Source organism: Schistocerca americana, chromosome 4 (assembly GCF_021461395.2).
Source record: "Schistocerca americana isolate TAMUIC-IGC-003095 chromosome 4, iqSchAmer2.1, whole genome shotgun sequence".
Taxonomy (NCBI): domain Eukaryota; kingdom Metazoa; phylum Arthropoda; class Insecta; order Orthoptera; family Acrididae; genus Schistocerca; species Schistocerca americana.
Window position 1 is genome coordinate 437,875,235 of NC_060122.1, and position 16,876 is coordinate 437,892,110.

The 16,876-nt window shown below is 41.7% G+C and overlaps 1 protein-coding gene across 2 annotated transcripts in view; it reads left to right on the forward strand.

The window, feature by feature from the left end:
* LOC124612664 (major facilitator superfamily domain-containing protein 6) overlaps nucleotides 1–16,876 on the forward strand; it is a 148,887-nt gene that overhangs the window by 53,717 nt on the left and 78,294 nt on the right. For both annotated transcript variants that reach the window (XM_047140988.1, XM_047140987.1), the window contains exons 5-6: nucleotides 1,080–1,216; nucleotides 13,808–13,929. In XM_047140988.1, coding sequence (XP_046996944.1) covers nucleotides 1,080–1,216; nucleotides 13,808–13,929 — 259 coding nt within the window. The remainder of the gene's footprint in view (nucleotides 1–1,079; nucleotides 1,217–13,807; nucleotides 13,930–16,876) is intronic.

Sequence of the window (16,876 nt, forward strand, 5' to 3'; positions counted from 1 at the left end):
GTCTTACCCTTACATAATCAGTCTGAAGTGATCTACTGTCTCCATGCCTGTTACACATATTCACTTCTTTCATGATTCTTAAACCAAGTGTGATTGAATGTTAAATTATGCAAGTGACTTCCTCTTTAATTCCTTTCCCCCAAACTACATTGTACTAGTTTTCCTTCTGTTGGTTTTCCTACTACCAAATTTCAGTCATCCATCACAGTTAAATTTTCATCTCCCTTAAGTACCAAATAATTTTGTTTATCTCATCATCTCATTACAATTTCTTCATCACCTGCAGAACTAATTGGCATATAAACTTGTACTGCTGTGGTGGGTACTGGTTTTGTGTTATTTGGCTACAATAATGTGTCCATTGTGCTGTAGCTTACTTGCATCCCTGTTCTCTTAATCGTCATTAGGTCTACCCCTGCACTCTTTTTTGATTTTGCGTTGATAATCCTGTACTGTCCTAACCAGAAGTTGTTTTCTTCCTGCCACTGCACTTAATGTCATTACACATAATGCATACTTGCAAGGCAGGATAGATACGTAAATCAATTATATTGCTCAAAGGTTCATTTAAAAAATTCATAGCTGGGGGATAATGTCATACCACTGTGGCTCTTACTTGAAAACCATCATTTCTATTATGGCAGTTATGAGTGTTTTCAGGTACCAGGTACAATAATGGATGAGCATGAGTTCTGCTGTCTGTGTTTTAGTAAAATCAGTTCATACTAACACTGAAAGAGCAGCTTGTGATGCAATGGAAAATGTAGGGGAAGAAAGTAGTCATTAACATGTTAACTGCAAATGATGCATTGTTTAAAAATCAGGGGTTGCCTTTGTTATCTTCAGAACATTCCTTTACATCTTATTTCGTAGTTTAGGTAAGCTTGGATATTTTTGTTTTAGTAATAGTTGGTAAATATTAACAGCATTGTCTTTCATGAATGATTAAAGTAAAATTTGCAAACATTTTTCAGTGTGTAACTTTTTTATTGAATTAGTTAGTGTCTGTATACATTTTTTCATTTAATTTTTGTCTGTATGGAAAGAATAAAGTCTAATGTGGTTTTCTGTTTGTTTAGTACACCCAGACTAAGCTGTCTGCTAGTATTATTCGAGATGTTGGGAGGCTTTTCACGGAAATCCGAATTGTTGTCTTCTTGATATGGACTATTGCTGTTGGTCTGTGCACTGCTATGGTGTGGCAGTTTTTGTTTTGGTGAGTGTGTAATTTTCTGTTATCAAACACAAATTAAATAGTAGTAGCTGACTAATGGCTATGAATTAAATAATTCTGAAAACTAATGGAAAGCCTATTTTATTATAATTCCATTTGCAGACCACCAGTCTTCATCAATGAGGTTATTAATTTCAGTCAATGATGATCACCTTCAAACCCATAGATATACAATACAGAAGTAGATTGATGCCCAAATATATTCAGATTACACAAATACAGAATCAAAAATCAATTTAACAAACGTGGAAACATTCCTGTAGCTGGATAGATGTGGTATACCAAACATATTGTGTCATTATGTTTATAGATGGTACAGTGAAAATGGTTACCCCCATAAGCATCATCACAAAGCCACAGAATCTGAGTATGTAAACCCCTCTACAACATACATGTTGACACTCTGAGGAAACAAGTTAGACTGCCATGCAACGACAAGTAACACATCTTGAATATAAACTGAATCTAAGCTTGTGTTAACACTCCTGTTGATCGACTTGGTCTCTTGAGTTTATGTTTTGATGCTAACTTTCTTTCTTTTTAGCCAAACACACATGTTATCAGTTGGTAATAACATGTACTGTGCAGAAAGTCTCCCATCATTAAATGTAAATAAGACAGTGACAGTTCTCCCGTATTAAGAGGTCACGAGGCATATATAAAGTTTTTACAATGACTTTTGTTGACAACAAATTTCATATTTATTTTTCACTATTATGTTGTATGGTGCTTTTATATTTTACAGCATGCCTGTGTGTCCTTCCTCAATATGTTTTTGTTTTTCATGTTGCTATTTGATGGCCTATATATTTCATGTGAGCTTTGTGTTGTAACAGTCCATTCATTTTTATATTTTACTCGGTTTTGACCACTGTATTTGACATTATTGGTGTGTGTTTTAGCTACATTTGCATAGCTTTTCTGATATACACAGTACATACATACTGAGGTTTTGATTGATCCTTAATTGGGCACATTTGCATGCCATATCAGATATTTTTTGGAGCCATAACCTACAATTTGTGATTGGCAAGTGGATTGTACGGTTTCGGAGTGTACAATCTAGTTTTGTTGTACTTTATGTATTAACAAACTTCAGAGCTTGTGTTTCAGTTGTCATTTGTATTGTAATGTAATATAAGTGTTGTGTAATTTTTGCAACATAGTTAATATTACATTTTATTAAAGCATACTTCCTCTTTTTAATTTTGAAGTATGTAAGCATAGTTGCACTAACTCCTGTCGGAAGTATATTGTACACTTAGTTCAAGAGAATACTGCTATTTAAATCTTGTTATCTGAGATGTAGCAGTGATATCTATTGTAACAATATCGGAGAAGGAAAGTTGCTACTCACCATATAGCGGAGATGCTGAGTCACGATAGGCACAACAAAAAGATTCACACAATTATAGATTTCGGCTTAAGGCCTTTGTCGGCAGCGCGCGCGCGCGCGCGCGCACACACACACACACACACACACACACACACACACACACACACAAACGCAACTTGCACACACGTCTGCAGTCTCAGAGAGCTGAAACCACACAGCGAGCAGCAGCACCAGTGCATGATGGGAGTGGCGACTGGGTGGGGGTAAGGATGAGGCTGGGGTGGGGAGGGGGAGGGATAGTATGGTGGGAGTGGCAGACAGTTGAAGTGTTGCAGTTTAGATGGAGGGCAGGAGAGAAGGTGGGGAGGGTGGAGGGGGTAAGTTGCGGAAAGGAGAGAAATAAAGAGAAATTAAAAGACTGGGTGTGGTGGTGAAATTATGGCTGTGTAGTGCCGGAATGGGAACAGGGAGAGGGCGGGATGGATGAGGACAGTGACTAACGAAGGTTGAGGCCAGGAGGGTTACGGAAACATAGGATGTATTGCAGGGAAAGTTCCCACCTGCGCAGTTCAGAAAAGCTGGTGTTGGTGGGAAGGATCCTTATGGCACAGACTGTGAAGCAGTCATTGAGATGAGGGATATTATGTTTGGCAGTGTGTTCATATATCTATTGTGCCAGATTGCAGATAAGGCACTTGTCGCTTTATGACAGTCTGATGTGTTTCCTCAAAGTGTCAACATAGATGTTGCAGTGGTGCTTAGATACTCAAATTTTATAGCTTTGTGGTGAAGCTTGCACAGCCAATCATTTTCATTGTAACATTGTAACTGTACTCCACTGCCCACTAATTCCTATGTGCACTGGCTAACTTGAAAACCATCCATTCACTCATCATATTGGCGCAAATTATTCAACATACTGCAGGTAGGGATTTGCGTAATAAAGTCACAACTGTCAAGGATCCAAGTTTCATAAAATTATTAGATTTATTTTCCTTATGACCGGCAGTAACGAGTTTAACCAACTTCCAAGGATGATGTGTATCCTATGCAAGAATGTAAGTAACCAGGCAGTATCTCAGCTATGTCCCCACTTACTCCAAAATCGTGAAAAATTGTGAAGTCCAGCCTGGTTCCAATTCAAATTAAAGTTCTCAGATGCTAACTGGCAAAAATCACAAGTCCAAATCCAGATTTATGGTAAAATTTCAGAGTTCCCAATCATTCCCTGGTGTCCACAGTTCAAAAATATTGCTGAATGTTCACTGGTGACATACATGTGAAAATTTTCTAATTCCACAACTCGACACTTAGAAAACTCTCAATACTTTCACAAGATGACATAATCGCTGCCCATACAAGTCACACGGAGACTGCTTGTGAATACAGCCCAAACCAGCCTGCACTGAGGCAAGATGGCGGCTGGGTATTTATACTATCGCATGGGTCACGTGTTAAATCAGGTATATTTGCTTCCAAAAATATAAATTTATTGCTGTATCAAGTGTTGTATGTGAAATCACTTCCAAATTTTACCAGCTTTTCAGTGCTGGTATGATTTTTAGTAAATGCACACTGGTTTTTGCATATAAATTACACTTTTAACATGAAAAACCTTACTTTTGGTGATAATATTGTTAACAAATGTAAACAATTAATTACAAACCTATTTCTACTGCCCTAACTATTTTTATTCTGTAATGCTGCTGTTAATTTTATGGTATAAATTAATCATGTGGCTAAATTTGCCGATTTTCAGCACGGAATACACGTTCCGGCCTATAGTTCAGAAATGTTAATGTTTTTTGCAATTTTGGTTTAATTCTCTAATAGGTCTCTACCAGATCTATCTATTGATTGACACTTTATTTATGAGTGTAGTTGTCACCAAGTTAAAATTTTGTAAGGTTCATACAGTTTATAAGTTGTTTAACACAGAATAAGTTAAAAACTATTCATCAAACCGAGGACGCACTTATGCCCTCATACTCGCTATAATTTTCCCTTTATTTCTGTTGTACTGGCTTTCCGGTATCTTACTGGGTTCACATTTTGTTAGAAGTTATCTGATTTTTCAGTCTTTAACATGACGCTTTAGTCTCACATTTTTCTCCCCAATAGCTTTTGAGCACTGAAAATACCGGCCAAGTACTTTTAGAGTGAGCAAGTCATCATCTAGTATCAGAATTTCTGATACATGATATCCAATCCAGTAGCAGAGCTCGAAGAGTGTCGACATCTAGCGGGCAAACTACAAAGCTGTTGCTGTTGTGGGCAGCCACACTCAGCCACCACATGGCTTGCTACCATCCCTCTTATCTCTCAAACATGAGCTTGCATGCCGACAACAGTCACATAGGGCATAACAAACTTCGTGTTCATGGCTGTGTGCACTCCTGAAGTTTAAAAGTTGCTTTCTTGGGGCCTGTACTGTCACACCATCTCTACATGTAACGGTGTGGTATGTTTAGTATACTACATCTCTCCACCTATGGGAATGTTTCCGCAATACTTAAATTTATTTCTGATTCTGTATTTGTGGAATATAGATATATTTATGTATCTCTGTACATATAATTTATAGGTCCGAAGATGGTCGTCATTGAAGTTAATAACCTCATTGGTGAACAACTTTTCTGTGGCTGGAATTGTAATAAAATAAATATTTCCTGGGTCGTGGGAGAACTCTACAGTGACCATGTCACAACTCATGGATGCTAAAAGTGGCAAAAGACGTTGAAGTTTTTCATAGTGGCTTCCTCGTATAAAATTTTCTTGATGTTCAGAACACAATCATATTGGAGCGAAGCTGTAAACTTTTGAAGATTTACAGTCTTTTTCATCAGGAGATGACAATCTACAGAGAGTAAAGTCTGCTTGCTTAATAGTGGGTGTCCAAGCTTGTCATTGTTCTGGTGATATCACAAGGAACTCTAGCTCCTCTTTTGGCAGGATTCTTCTGTGCAAATGCAGTAAATGGGCAATGTAACAATATGTCCTCCTTCCTCACTGGGCTGTAATTGAAGAGCGGAAAGTGAAAGAAGACCACCCCCAGCTTCACCTATTCACTTAACATTTACAATTTTGTTGGGAAGTGCCCTAAATCTACATCTACATCTACATCTACATTTATACTCCGCAAGCCACCCAACAGTGTGTGGCGGAGGGCACTTTACGTGCCACTGTCATTACCTCCCTTTCCTGTTCCAGTCGCGTATGGTTCGCGGGAAGAACGACTGTCTGAAAGCCTCCGTGCGTGCTCTAATCTCTCTAATTTTACATTCGTGATCTCCTTGGGAGGTATAAGTAGGGGGAAGCAATATATTCGACACCTCATCCAGAAACGCACCCTCTCGAAACCTGGCGAGCAAGCTACACCGCGATGCAAAGCGCCTCTTTTGCAGAGTCTGCCACTTGAGTTTGCTAAACATCTCCGTAACGCTATCACGGTTACCAAATAATCCTGTGACGAAACGCACCGCTCTTCTTTGGATCTTCTCTATCTCCTCCGTCAAACCGATCTGGTACGGATCCCACACTGATGAGCAATACTCAAGTATAGGTCGAACGAGTGTTTTGTAAGCCACCTCCTTTGTTGATGGACTACATTTTGTAAGCACTCTCCCAATGAATCTCAACCTGGTACCCGCCTTACCAACAATTAATTTTATATGATCATTCCAGTTCAAATCGTTCCGCATGCATACTCTCAGATATTTTACAGAAGTAACTGCTACCAGTGTTTGTTACGCTACCATATAATCGTACAATAAAGGATCCTTCTTTCTATGTATTCGCAATACATTGCATTTGTCTATTTTAAGGGTCAGTTGCCACTCCCTGCACCAAGTGCCTATCTGCTGCAGATCTTCCTGCATTTCGCTACAATTTTCTAATGCTACAACTTCTCTGTATACTACAGCATCATCCGCGAAAAGCCGCATGGAACTTCCGACACTATCTACTAGGTCATTTATATATATTGTGAAAAGCAATGATCCCATAACACTCCCCTGTGGCACGCCAGAGGTTACTTTAACGTCTGTAGACGTCTCTCCATTGATAACAACATGCTGTGTTCTGTTTGCTAAAAACTCTTCAATCCAGCCACACAGCTGGTCTGATATTCCGTAGGCTCTTACTTTGTTTATCAGGCGACAGTGCGGAACTGTATTGAACGCCTTCCGGAAGTCAAGAAAAATAGCATCTACCTGGGAGCCTGTATCTAATATTTTCTGGGTCTCATGAACAAATAAAGCGAGTTGGGTCTCACACGATCGCTGTTTCCGGAATCCATGTTGATTCCTACATAGTAGATTCTGGGTTTCCAAAAACGACATGATACTCGAGCAAAAAACATGTTCTAAAATTCTACAACAGATCGACGTCAGAGATATAGGTCTATAGTTTTGCGCATCTGCTCGACGACCCTTCTTGAAGACTGGGACTACCTGTGCTCTTTTCCAATCATTTGGAACCCTCCGTTCTTCTAGAGACTTGCGGTACACAGCTCTGTTAGAAGGGGGGCAAGTTCTTTCGCGTACTCTGTGTAGAATCGAATTGGTATCCCGTCAGGTCCAGTGGACTTTCCTCTATTGAGTGATTCCAGTTGCTTTTCTGTTCCTTGGACACTTATTTCGATGTCAGCCATTTTTTCGTTTGTGCGAGGATTTAGAGAAGGAACTGCAGTGCGGTCTTCCTCTGTGAAACAGCTTTGGAAAAAGGTGTTTAGTATTTCAGCTTTACGCGTGTCATCTTCTGTTTCAATGCCATCATCATCCCGGAGTGTCTGGATATGCTGTTTCGAGCCACTTACTGATTTAACGTAAGATCAGAACTTCCTAGGATTTGCTGTCAAGTCGGTGCATAGAATTTTACTTTCGAATTCACTGAACACTTCACGCATAGCCCTCCATACGATAACTTTGACATCGTTTAGCTTCTGTTTGTCTGAGAGGTTTTGGCTGCGTTTAAACTTGGAGTGGAGCTCTCTTTGCTTTCGCAGTAGTTTCCTAACTTTGTTGTTGTACCACGGTGGGTTTTTCCCGTCCCTCACAGTTTTACTCGGCACATACCTGTCTAAAACGCATTTTACGATTGCCTTGAACTTTTTCCATAAACACTCAACATTGTCAGTGTCGGAACAAAAATTTTCGTTTTGATCTGTTAGGTAGTCTGAAATCTGCCTTCTATTACTCTTGCTAAACAGATAAACCTTCCTCCCTTTTATTATATTCCTATTAACTTCCATATTCAGGGATGCTGCAACGGCCTTATGATCACTGATTCCCTGTTCTGCACTTAAAGAGTCGAAAAGTTCGGGTCTGTTTGTTATCAGTAGGTCCAAGATGTTATCTCCACGAGTCGGTTCTCTGTTTAATTGCTTGAGGTAATTTTTGGATAGTGCACTCAGTATAATGTCACTCGATGCTCTGTCCCTACCACCCGTCCTAAACATCTGAGTGTCCCAGTCTATATCTGGTAAATTGAAATCTCCACCTAAGATTATAACATGCTGAGAAAATTTATGTGAAATGTATTCCAAATTTTCTCTCAGTTGTTCTGCCACTAATGCTGCTGAGTCGGGAGGTCGGTAAAAGGAGCCAATTATTAACCTAGCTCGGTTGTTGAGTGTAACCTCCACCCATAATAATTCACAGGAACTATCCACTTCTACTTCACTACAGGATAAACTACTACTAACAGCGACGAACACTCCACCACCGGTTGCATGCAATCTATCCTTTCTAAACACCGTCTGTACCTTTGTAAAAATTTTGGCAGAAATTATCTCTGGCTTAAGCCAGCTTTCTGTACCTATAACGATTTCAGCTTCGGTGCTTTCTACCAGCGCTTGAAGTTCTGGTACTTTAACAACGCAGCTTCGACAGATGACAATTACAATACCGATTGCTGCTTGGTCCCCGCATGTCCTGACTTTGCCCCGCACCCGTTGAGCCTGTTGCCCTTTCTGTACTTTCCCAAGGCCATCTAACCTAAAAAACCGCCCAACCCACGCCACACAACCCCTGCTACCCGTGTAGCCGCTTGTTGCGTGTAGTGGACTCCTGACCTATCCAGCGGAACCCGAAACCCCACCACCCTATGGCGCAAGTCGAGGAATCTGCAGCCCACACGGTCGCAGAACCGTCTCAGCCTCTGATTCAGACCCTCCACTCGGCTCTGTACCAAAGGTCCGCAGTCAGTCCTGTCGACGATGCTGCAGATGGTGAGCTCTGCTTTCATCCCGCTAGCGAGACTGGCAGTCTTCACCAAATCAGATAGCCGCCAGAAGCCAGAGAGGATTTCCTCCGATCCATAGCGACACACATAATTGGTGCCGACATGAGCTACCACCTGCAGATGGGTGCACCCTGTACCCTTCATGGCATCCGGAAGGACCCTTTCCACATCTGGAATGACTCCCCCCGGTATGCACACAGAGTGCACATTGGTTTTCTTCCCCTCTCTTGCTGCCATTTCCCTAAGGGGCCCCATTACGCGCCTCACCCAAATTCTGCACGTTTATCAGCAGGCTTAAAACTCTGAGGCTCAGCTGTCAAATTTGTATGGGTGGCTGTGACATTGTGTCACTATTTACTTGCTAAGTTCTTGTCCTTGATTGTAAAATATTTAAAAAAAACATATCCTTACATCAACATGTACTCTCCCCCAACTTAACTTCTTTTGTTTAGTAATAAATTTCATCAAGAAATTGATGGGTTTGTCATAGAAGGCCCTTCATCTCTCTTGGTGGCCAACCATTTTACAGAAGATTTTGAGATGATGTTGGGCTGTGCAAGTTTTAAACCCGTCATCTTTTGGGACTATATGGAGGACACTTCCGTAGTGTGACCCAGTGGTGAGGAGAAAACTAATCAATTCTTGGACCGTTTAAATTCCATTTGTGGAAACATCCACTTTACCATGGAGCTGAAAAAGGACATGTTCCACTGTAGTATGGAAGCCATCTTTCATGTGGAACATGAATGGGTTCATGACTCATGTGGAGGAACTGAAACTCTTGGCAGGGCACAGCCCCTGTGCTTTTGTTTATAGGAAACACATTTCAAAGCCACTGTGTTATTGGGCTATGCCCTCCAGCGAAAGGGTGACTTGACTGGGGATGGAGCCAAGGGATGTGTTGCTGTGTTTGTCAATAACACACCACTCATCTGTTCTCTCCTTGGTTACGTACATACAAGCTGTAGCCATTGCATTTCAAGTGGCTGAGAAGATTGCTTTCTGCTCCCTGTGTTTACCTCTGCAGTATGCAATAGACTGGCCTCAACATAGAGACTGGGTATGGGGCTGGTCCTATGAGCACCCACGCCCAGCCAAATCCCACCATGACGGACAGCGTCAGTGATCTTCAAATAAGACAGCCTTGCTCACGCATACACCGTGCACCCATAATCTAACTGTGAGCAACGAAAGCCCTGCAAAACTGGAGCAGATTCACCCTTTCTGCCTTGCAAAATGTGTGCCTAAGGCATTTTATGATGTTCAGTGCCTTGAGAGTTCTGGCTTTGAGGGTGTGGGAACCACAAAAATTTGGAATAAAAAATGAGATCCAGAAACTTCACTGACATTCTAAAATGCAGAATGTTGTCTCTCACATACAAGTCAAGTAAATTAAAAATATGACAATAATGATTAAAATGAACATATGTACACTTATCTGCAGAAAACTGAAAACCTGTCTTTGCAGCCCACTCCTCTAATATCCACAATGTAAGATACAACTGATGGCTCACTGTTGTAGCTCTACAGAAGGAACAGAAAACAGCAAAATTGTCTACAAATAAGGAGCACAGTACAGTTTTCCTTACCGTAGATGTGATGTTGTTTATGGTAATGAGGGTAACACGTAAAACACTGCCCTGAGGGATACCATTCTCCTGCTCAACATGGTGGACAGCATATCACCAACTTGGATCCTAAAATACCGCCAAGACAGGGAAGACTGTAGGAAGATGGAGAAGTGCCCACAAAAGCTCCACTGATGCAGCTGTATGAGACTACTGTGTCTCCAAGTAGTACCGTATGCCTTACTGACATCAAATGATATGATGATACAGTTATGGTCACATAGGAAAGCCTGCTGAATAGCTGCCTCTGGCAGGGTTGGAGTGTCGACAGAGGACTGAGATCTCCAGAATCTACACTTAGAATGGCTAAGGAATTGCCTGTTCGTTAACAAGGCCAGACGGCAGTTAACCATTTGGTGCAGAGTTTTTCCTACATACCTCGTTAAGACGATACTCCTTACTACTGGGACACATGCAGTCCTTTCCTGGTTTGAAGAGAGGTATAAGAATTGCCTCGCTCCTTGAGTTGGGAGGTTGTCCATCTACCGCATAGGATTAAAACATTCGAGGTGGTTTTCTTTTGCTGCAACTGGTAAATGCAGTACCAGATTTGGTCATAACCGGTTGCAGTGTTACGAGTCTTAAACAGTGTTGATTCCAGCTCCCACATGGAGAAAGGAGGCTGTACGACTCAGAATTGTTGGATCTGAAATCCAACGGGCCCCTCTCGATAGCCGCACAGTAGTGACAAGACACCGGATCCTGGCTTGCATTGGCAGTAGTTTTGCACAGTGCTCAGCCACTGTCTGAGCAATGTGTCTGGGTGTTGTTCAGAGACGCCTGTTTCAGCACTCCTGGTACTGGTAAACAACTTTGTTAACTGGAAATCCTCCAGGTGGCTTCCCATTCTTAAGCAGAACAAGTGGAATGGTTGATAAAGGCCAGGAACGCTTGCCAAGATTGTTTCCTGCTCTCCTTAATGACACATTGAGCTTTGGCCCTCATGACTCAAAAGGCTCTGAGGTTGTCTGCTGTTGCCTGGCATTTAAACACGCCTGTTCTGGATTGCCAAATGGCACTCATCTGCCCACCAAGGTCACCTAGATGACCTGAGGGTACTGGAAGAGATAGGTCAGCAGCACAATGGATTACTCATGTGAGGCAGTCCACCATTTCCTGTACACTTTGGGGTGTTCAAGCACAGCACGCCGTCTGAACAATACCCAGTTAGCCTCACTGATTATCCCTTCCAGTGGCTTCTGTTTAACCAATCCTTCATCCGGTAGGTGGATCCACAGTGGGAAGTGCTCACCTGAATGAAGGTCATCAGCTTCTTCCACTGTGGTTAGTCTGCAAGGGATGGAGAGCAGGAAGAGAGGTCGATGCCTGAGGATGACCCAGTAGCAGCCGAGAAATGAGTGGGATTGCCTGTGTTGAGGATGCACAGCTCCTGAGACATCATGAGGTTCTCTAAGACTTGACTTCCAGGGGAATTCCAGTTTGAGACTCGTAATACATTACAGGCATTGAAATCACCCAGTGGGAGAAACAGATGGGGGAGTTGTTCAATAACACCTGCAACAGCTGTTATGTAAACACTATTTGGCCTTTTACATCAGCATGACTATGACCAAATTATCGGCTAGGATTAATGGGCATAGGCAGAAGGTGTAAACTGGCAACATGCAGTATCATGTTGCAGAGCATGCTCTACAACATGACAATCGTGACTTCTGTGCCTGTTTCACCACATGCACCATCTGGATTCTTCCTCCAGATACCTTGGTTCTCGCCACCCACCTGGCCTTAATTTACATTTTTTTTTCTTTTTCTGTCTCAGTATTTCTTCACAGTAACTACTCTTTTCTTTACTCCATTTTAGTTTTCTACATCTTTCATTGCCTTACCTGTCTGTTTTTTCACTGCCCCCCTCCCACCTCTGTTACGTACAATGCACTCAACTTTTCATTGTTATCATTGTTACTAACTCGTGCCTGATGTTTAAGCAGTAATCTCTGTCTTGCATATTACCCTGTCATCCACCTTCAAGCTCTCAGGTTTTCAAATCTCACCTGATTTAATTCTCTGTGATAGGTAGAATGACACTAGAGTGCATTAGTGTTGTCCCTGTTTATGTTGTTAACAATGTAGGTAGAGTATATAAGAAGTGTGAGTGGGGTCAGACGTTGAGTAATCACTGCAAGGAATTCAAAGATTCCTTGTACTCAAATGAGACGATGTTACCAACACCTGACAATATTTGAAAGGGGTCTCTTTGTGGTCCTGTACTTGGCTGGCAGGTTAAATTGTTTTGTGGGGCATTCAGATGTGTCACTGGCCCAATGGACTGCATGGGAACTGGAGGGCAGACAGACTCATCATCAAGGTTTTGGTCAGCACCTGCCACTAGAGAACAAATAATGGATCCCTGCAGCATTCTGTGTCATCCCACACCGTTGATCAGGGATTAGCAGTAGCCGTACTAGGGAATTACCATTGCGTGCGTAAGCTGACATTAACAGCTCAACACAAATGGCTACATCTGTAGTGATGCCTATGAATGGCTTTGCATTGTGTTCAGCAGTGAATCATGGTTCTGCACCAACTCGGATGACCATCGTCTTTGAAATTGGAGCAACCTGGAGAGAGGTCCCATTTTTCCAAATTTTGGAGAGTCACAGCAGTGTTACTCCTAGTATGGTGGTGTGAGGAGCCCTCAGGTACACCTTCAGATCATGGCTGGTGGTGATTGAGGGAACTATGATGGCACAACTGTACATCATGGACAACCCGCATCCTCATATATTACGTCTCATGCAACAGTATCACAGTGGCATTCTTCAACAGAATAATGCTCATCCACACATGACAGATTGAACAGTCTGCATGATGTTGAAGTACACCTGTGGCCAGCAAGATCTCCAGACCTGTCCCTGATAGAACATATGTGAAACTAGCTTCGACTCCAGCTCTGTTCCAGTGCCAGTATTAAGGACCAATTACAACAGTTGAGGGTCAGCTTGCCTCAGGAGAGGGCACAGTGGTGTTATGACACCTTCCCAATCAAATCAGTGTGTATTCGAGACCAGAGCAGGTGCAGTGTCATTCTGATAAATGGGCTCTTACTGCTAAGTTCTTTGTAAATTTTTGTAAATTTGGTTCAGTTTTGTAATACCTGAAATAACTCACAATCTCTGTCATCTGGTGAAGTTTCATTTTATTTTCTCCTCCACTTCTGGATGCTTCACTTTTTTGTCAGGCAGTACAATTACATTGTGTGATAATAATTATTGTTGTTATCACTGATTATATTAACTTGACCTATATCCAATTATGATGCCATGGAAGCTAATTTATTTATTATTCTGGCAAGTATGACCTTGTGTCATTGATACATAAGTTCTTTAATGGTGGTCTGTTTCATAGGCATATAGAAGATCTGGCAAAAAGTAGTGGTTGTGAGACGTATGAATGGGTCAAAACACTACAAGGTTTAATAAATGGAGTCCAGAGTTTTGGTGGAGAGCTACCATTTTTCTTCCTCTCAGGTAAGTATGTTTGGTTTCACTCTTTACATTGCATGATGTGTCTGCATGACTCAAATGGAGCCTTAGAAGAAATTTGAGTTTCTGATATACATACCTCATCTTTGGAGCAGTTTTCTGGCTTGTCAGTGGTGTCATGATCATGTTAAGTTATTTTCCTCTGGGACTCTAGTACCTGTGGCAGTGTTCTGAGTGACTGGTACATCTTTGATGAATGTGGCATTATGTTGATACGCCATCATATTATATTTGACAAAGTTACACTAGAGGCAGATTGTGCAGTGATGAATCAAAAGGTACAACCACATCCCACTGCGAGACTGGATGGTTCCTGGTGGTGTTGCAGGCCTACTGTGCAGTAAGAAAAGTGTATGAGTGGTGCAGAGATGATGTGAAATGCAAAGGGAGAAATCCACTGACCTAAGAAACTTACAGAGGACAAATTGTTATTGCCCAGCACCTGGCAATGAGCATCTTGGGAACAGCAAAGCTGGTCAGCTGTTCACAAGATACTGTCATAATCATTCGTAGAAAGTGGTTGAAGGATGATGAAACTGTGAGAGGGTGATAATGTATTGGACATTCGCGCCTCAGCACGAAATGTGGAGGTCAAAGGCTGATCCACTTTGTAAAGCAGGATAGCTGGTGAGTTGTGGCTGGTCTGACAGTTTACAATGCTGGCGCAAGTACAGATGTTTTGAAGCATACTTTTCAGCACGCATTGTGAAAAAGTGTCTCCACAGTGGATGACATCCGTGTGTTCCCATTTTGACCCAGTGGTATATTCAGTTACATTTGTGGTGTGTGCAAGATTGCCAAGATTGGTTCATGGACCAGTGGAAATTTGCCACCTGGTCAAATGAATTAAGTTTCTTGTTGCATGTTTTGTCCAGATATGCTGTGGTTCAGGTAAATGGATCCTCAAAACATGCACTGCACCATGGATGCAAGCCAGTGAGGGCAATTTTATGATATGGGGACATTCATCTTGGCTTCCTTGATACCTGTGGTAGTAATTGACAGCTGTGAACTCATCAGCTGATACTCGTATAAGAGTTTTCATTTTTCTCCTGTGTTTCCATTATTGCTTGGCAGTTCAGGCTTGGAGATGGCTATGATGGCATGAAACATGCATCCACATACATTACACATAATAGAGAGGGTGGAGGGTGTGGCTGTACCTACCAAAGTTTGCATCTCTTGGTGTTTTTAGTTTTGCTGTCTCCGATGTTCCTGTTCAAAATGTAAGACAGCAGCTGAAGTAGGTGTGGGTCAATTTTTACAATTTTCTGCTGAGGCGCTCCAATTACTTGGGTCAGTATTAAGACTAAGTCCTCCTTGAATTGGTCCTTATAACGCTTCAGAGGAGCACCACAGGGCTTTTTACCTGTGCTCATTTCACTATATAAAATTTGTCAAGGAAGTCACTTACCTCTCATCTGCTGGTCATGTCAAATCCATGTGAATTGGTGACCAATAATGGTGGCTTCTATACTACTCATCTTTACCTTCTCAAGAACTGTAATGTTTGATATGAAGTCACCCGATTTGATGTTCAAAATGTATCTAAGTTTCTGTTGGTTGAAGCATTCTAGTTTCTTAAGATCACAGCAGTATAGTTTCTAGGTTTCACAGCCATAGATCAGAAATGACAACTGCTCGATACACCATCAGTTTGGTGCATAGTGTCAGACTTTTATTTAGGAAGATCAATTGAATTGGTTTGAACATGTGCAGCATGTGTCCTATTCTCCACATCCTTTACCGACGAGCAGTTAGTTGATAATATACTGCCGAAATAGAGGAAGTGATCTACTTGTTCCAAATGTCTGCTGGAAATAGAGATACTGAGATTCTCAAAGGCAGTTCCAGGGTTTGGCTGTGCTATTACCTGCGTTTTTGAATGTTAATGGTCAGGCCAAACCATTTGTATGCAGTATTGAAACAATTTACAGAGAGTTGCAGCTCTGCGGGTGTATGAGCTGAAGAAGCTTTGTGATCAGTGTACTGTAGTTCAGTTACCTGAGTGATGCTTGTAAAGCCATTAAAGTGCAGTCTGGACTGATTAAATAGCCCTCCATCAAATCTGTATTTAAGTTCTACTCCTGCTTTGTTTACAGGCGACGCCTCATAAAGCATGGCTTGTAGGTACAGAGCAAACAACATTGGCATGAGGACACATCCTTGTTTGAGCCCGTTAGTAATAGGGAATTTGTCAGATGTTTCATGCTGGTATATCACTTACTCAGACATGTCATCATGGAAAGCTTGAATCAGTTTAACACAAGTGTTCAGGGCAGCCAAAATGTTTTAAGACCTTCCACATAGTTTTTCTGGGCACTGTGGGCTATGTGAATTTTAGTATAGACTACTTGCATCTCTTCATGCTGTACGTCTTCCGTGAAGCCAATAGCCACATTCAATCTGTGTCAGAAGGCCAGAATCATGCTACAGTGGTTTGAGAAGCACAATGATGCACTCTAGTTGGTTGCTTGGCCATCAAATCTGATTGGTTTGAATCTCATGGAGCACATCTGTGATGCCATCAGGTGTGAGCTCTAGGCCCACAAACAACCTTTTGTTAATTTACGGGAATTGCATGACCAGTATGTAGACACATGTTTCTAGGTACCTGTGGGAAACTACCATGGATCCCTTGCCAAATAGAATCACTACTGTATTGTGTTCCAAAGGTGGACCAATGCACTATTAAACAAGTGGTCACAATGTTTTGACTCATCAGTGTATACTCTCGTGTAACTGCTGCTTCTGTGACAATAACTGCAGGGATATCTGATGTCATGACAGCACAATGTGTTCAGAAAAGCTTCAGCTTCTGTACTCAGTATTAGAAGAAATACTGAAGTTATTCATGAAGGAGGTCATTAAAGAAAATAGTTAGTCTCAACAAAAAGTAACAGAAACAACATAAATAAAACCTTCATGGCAG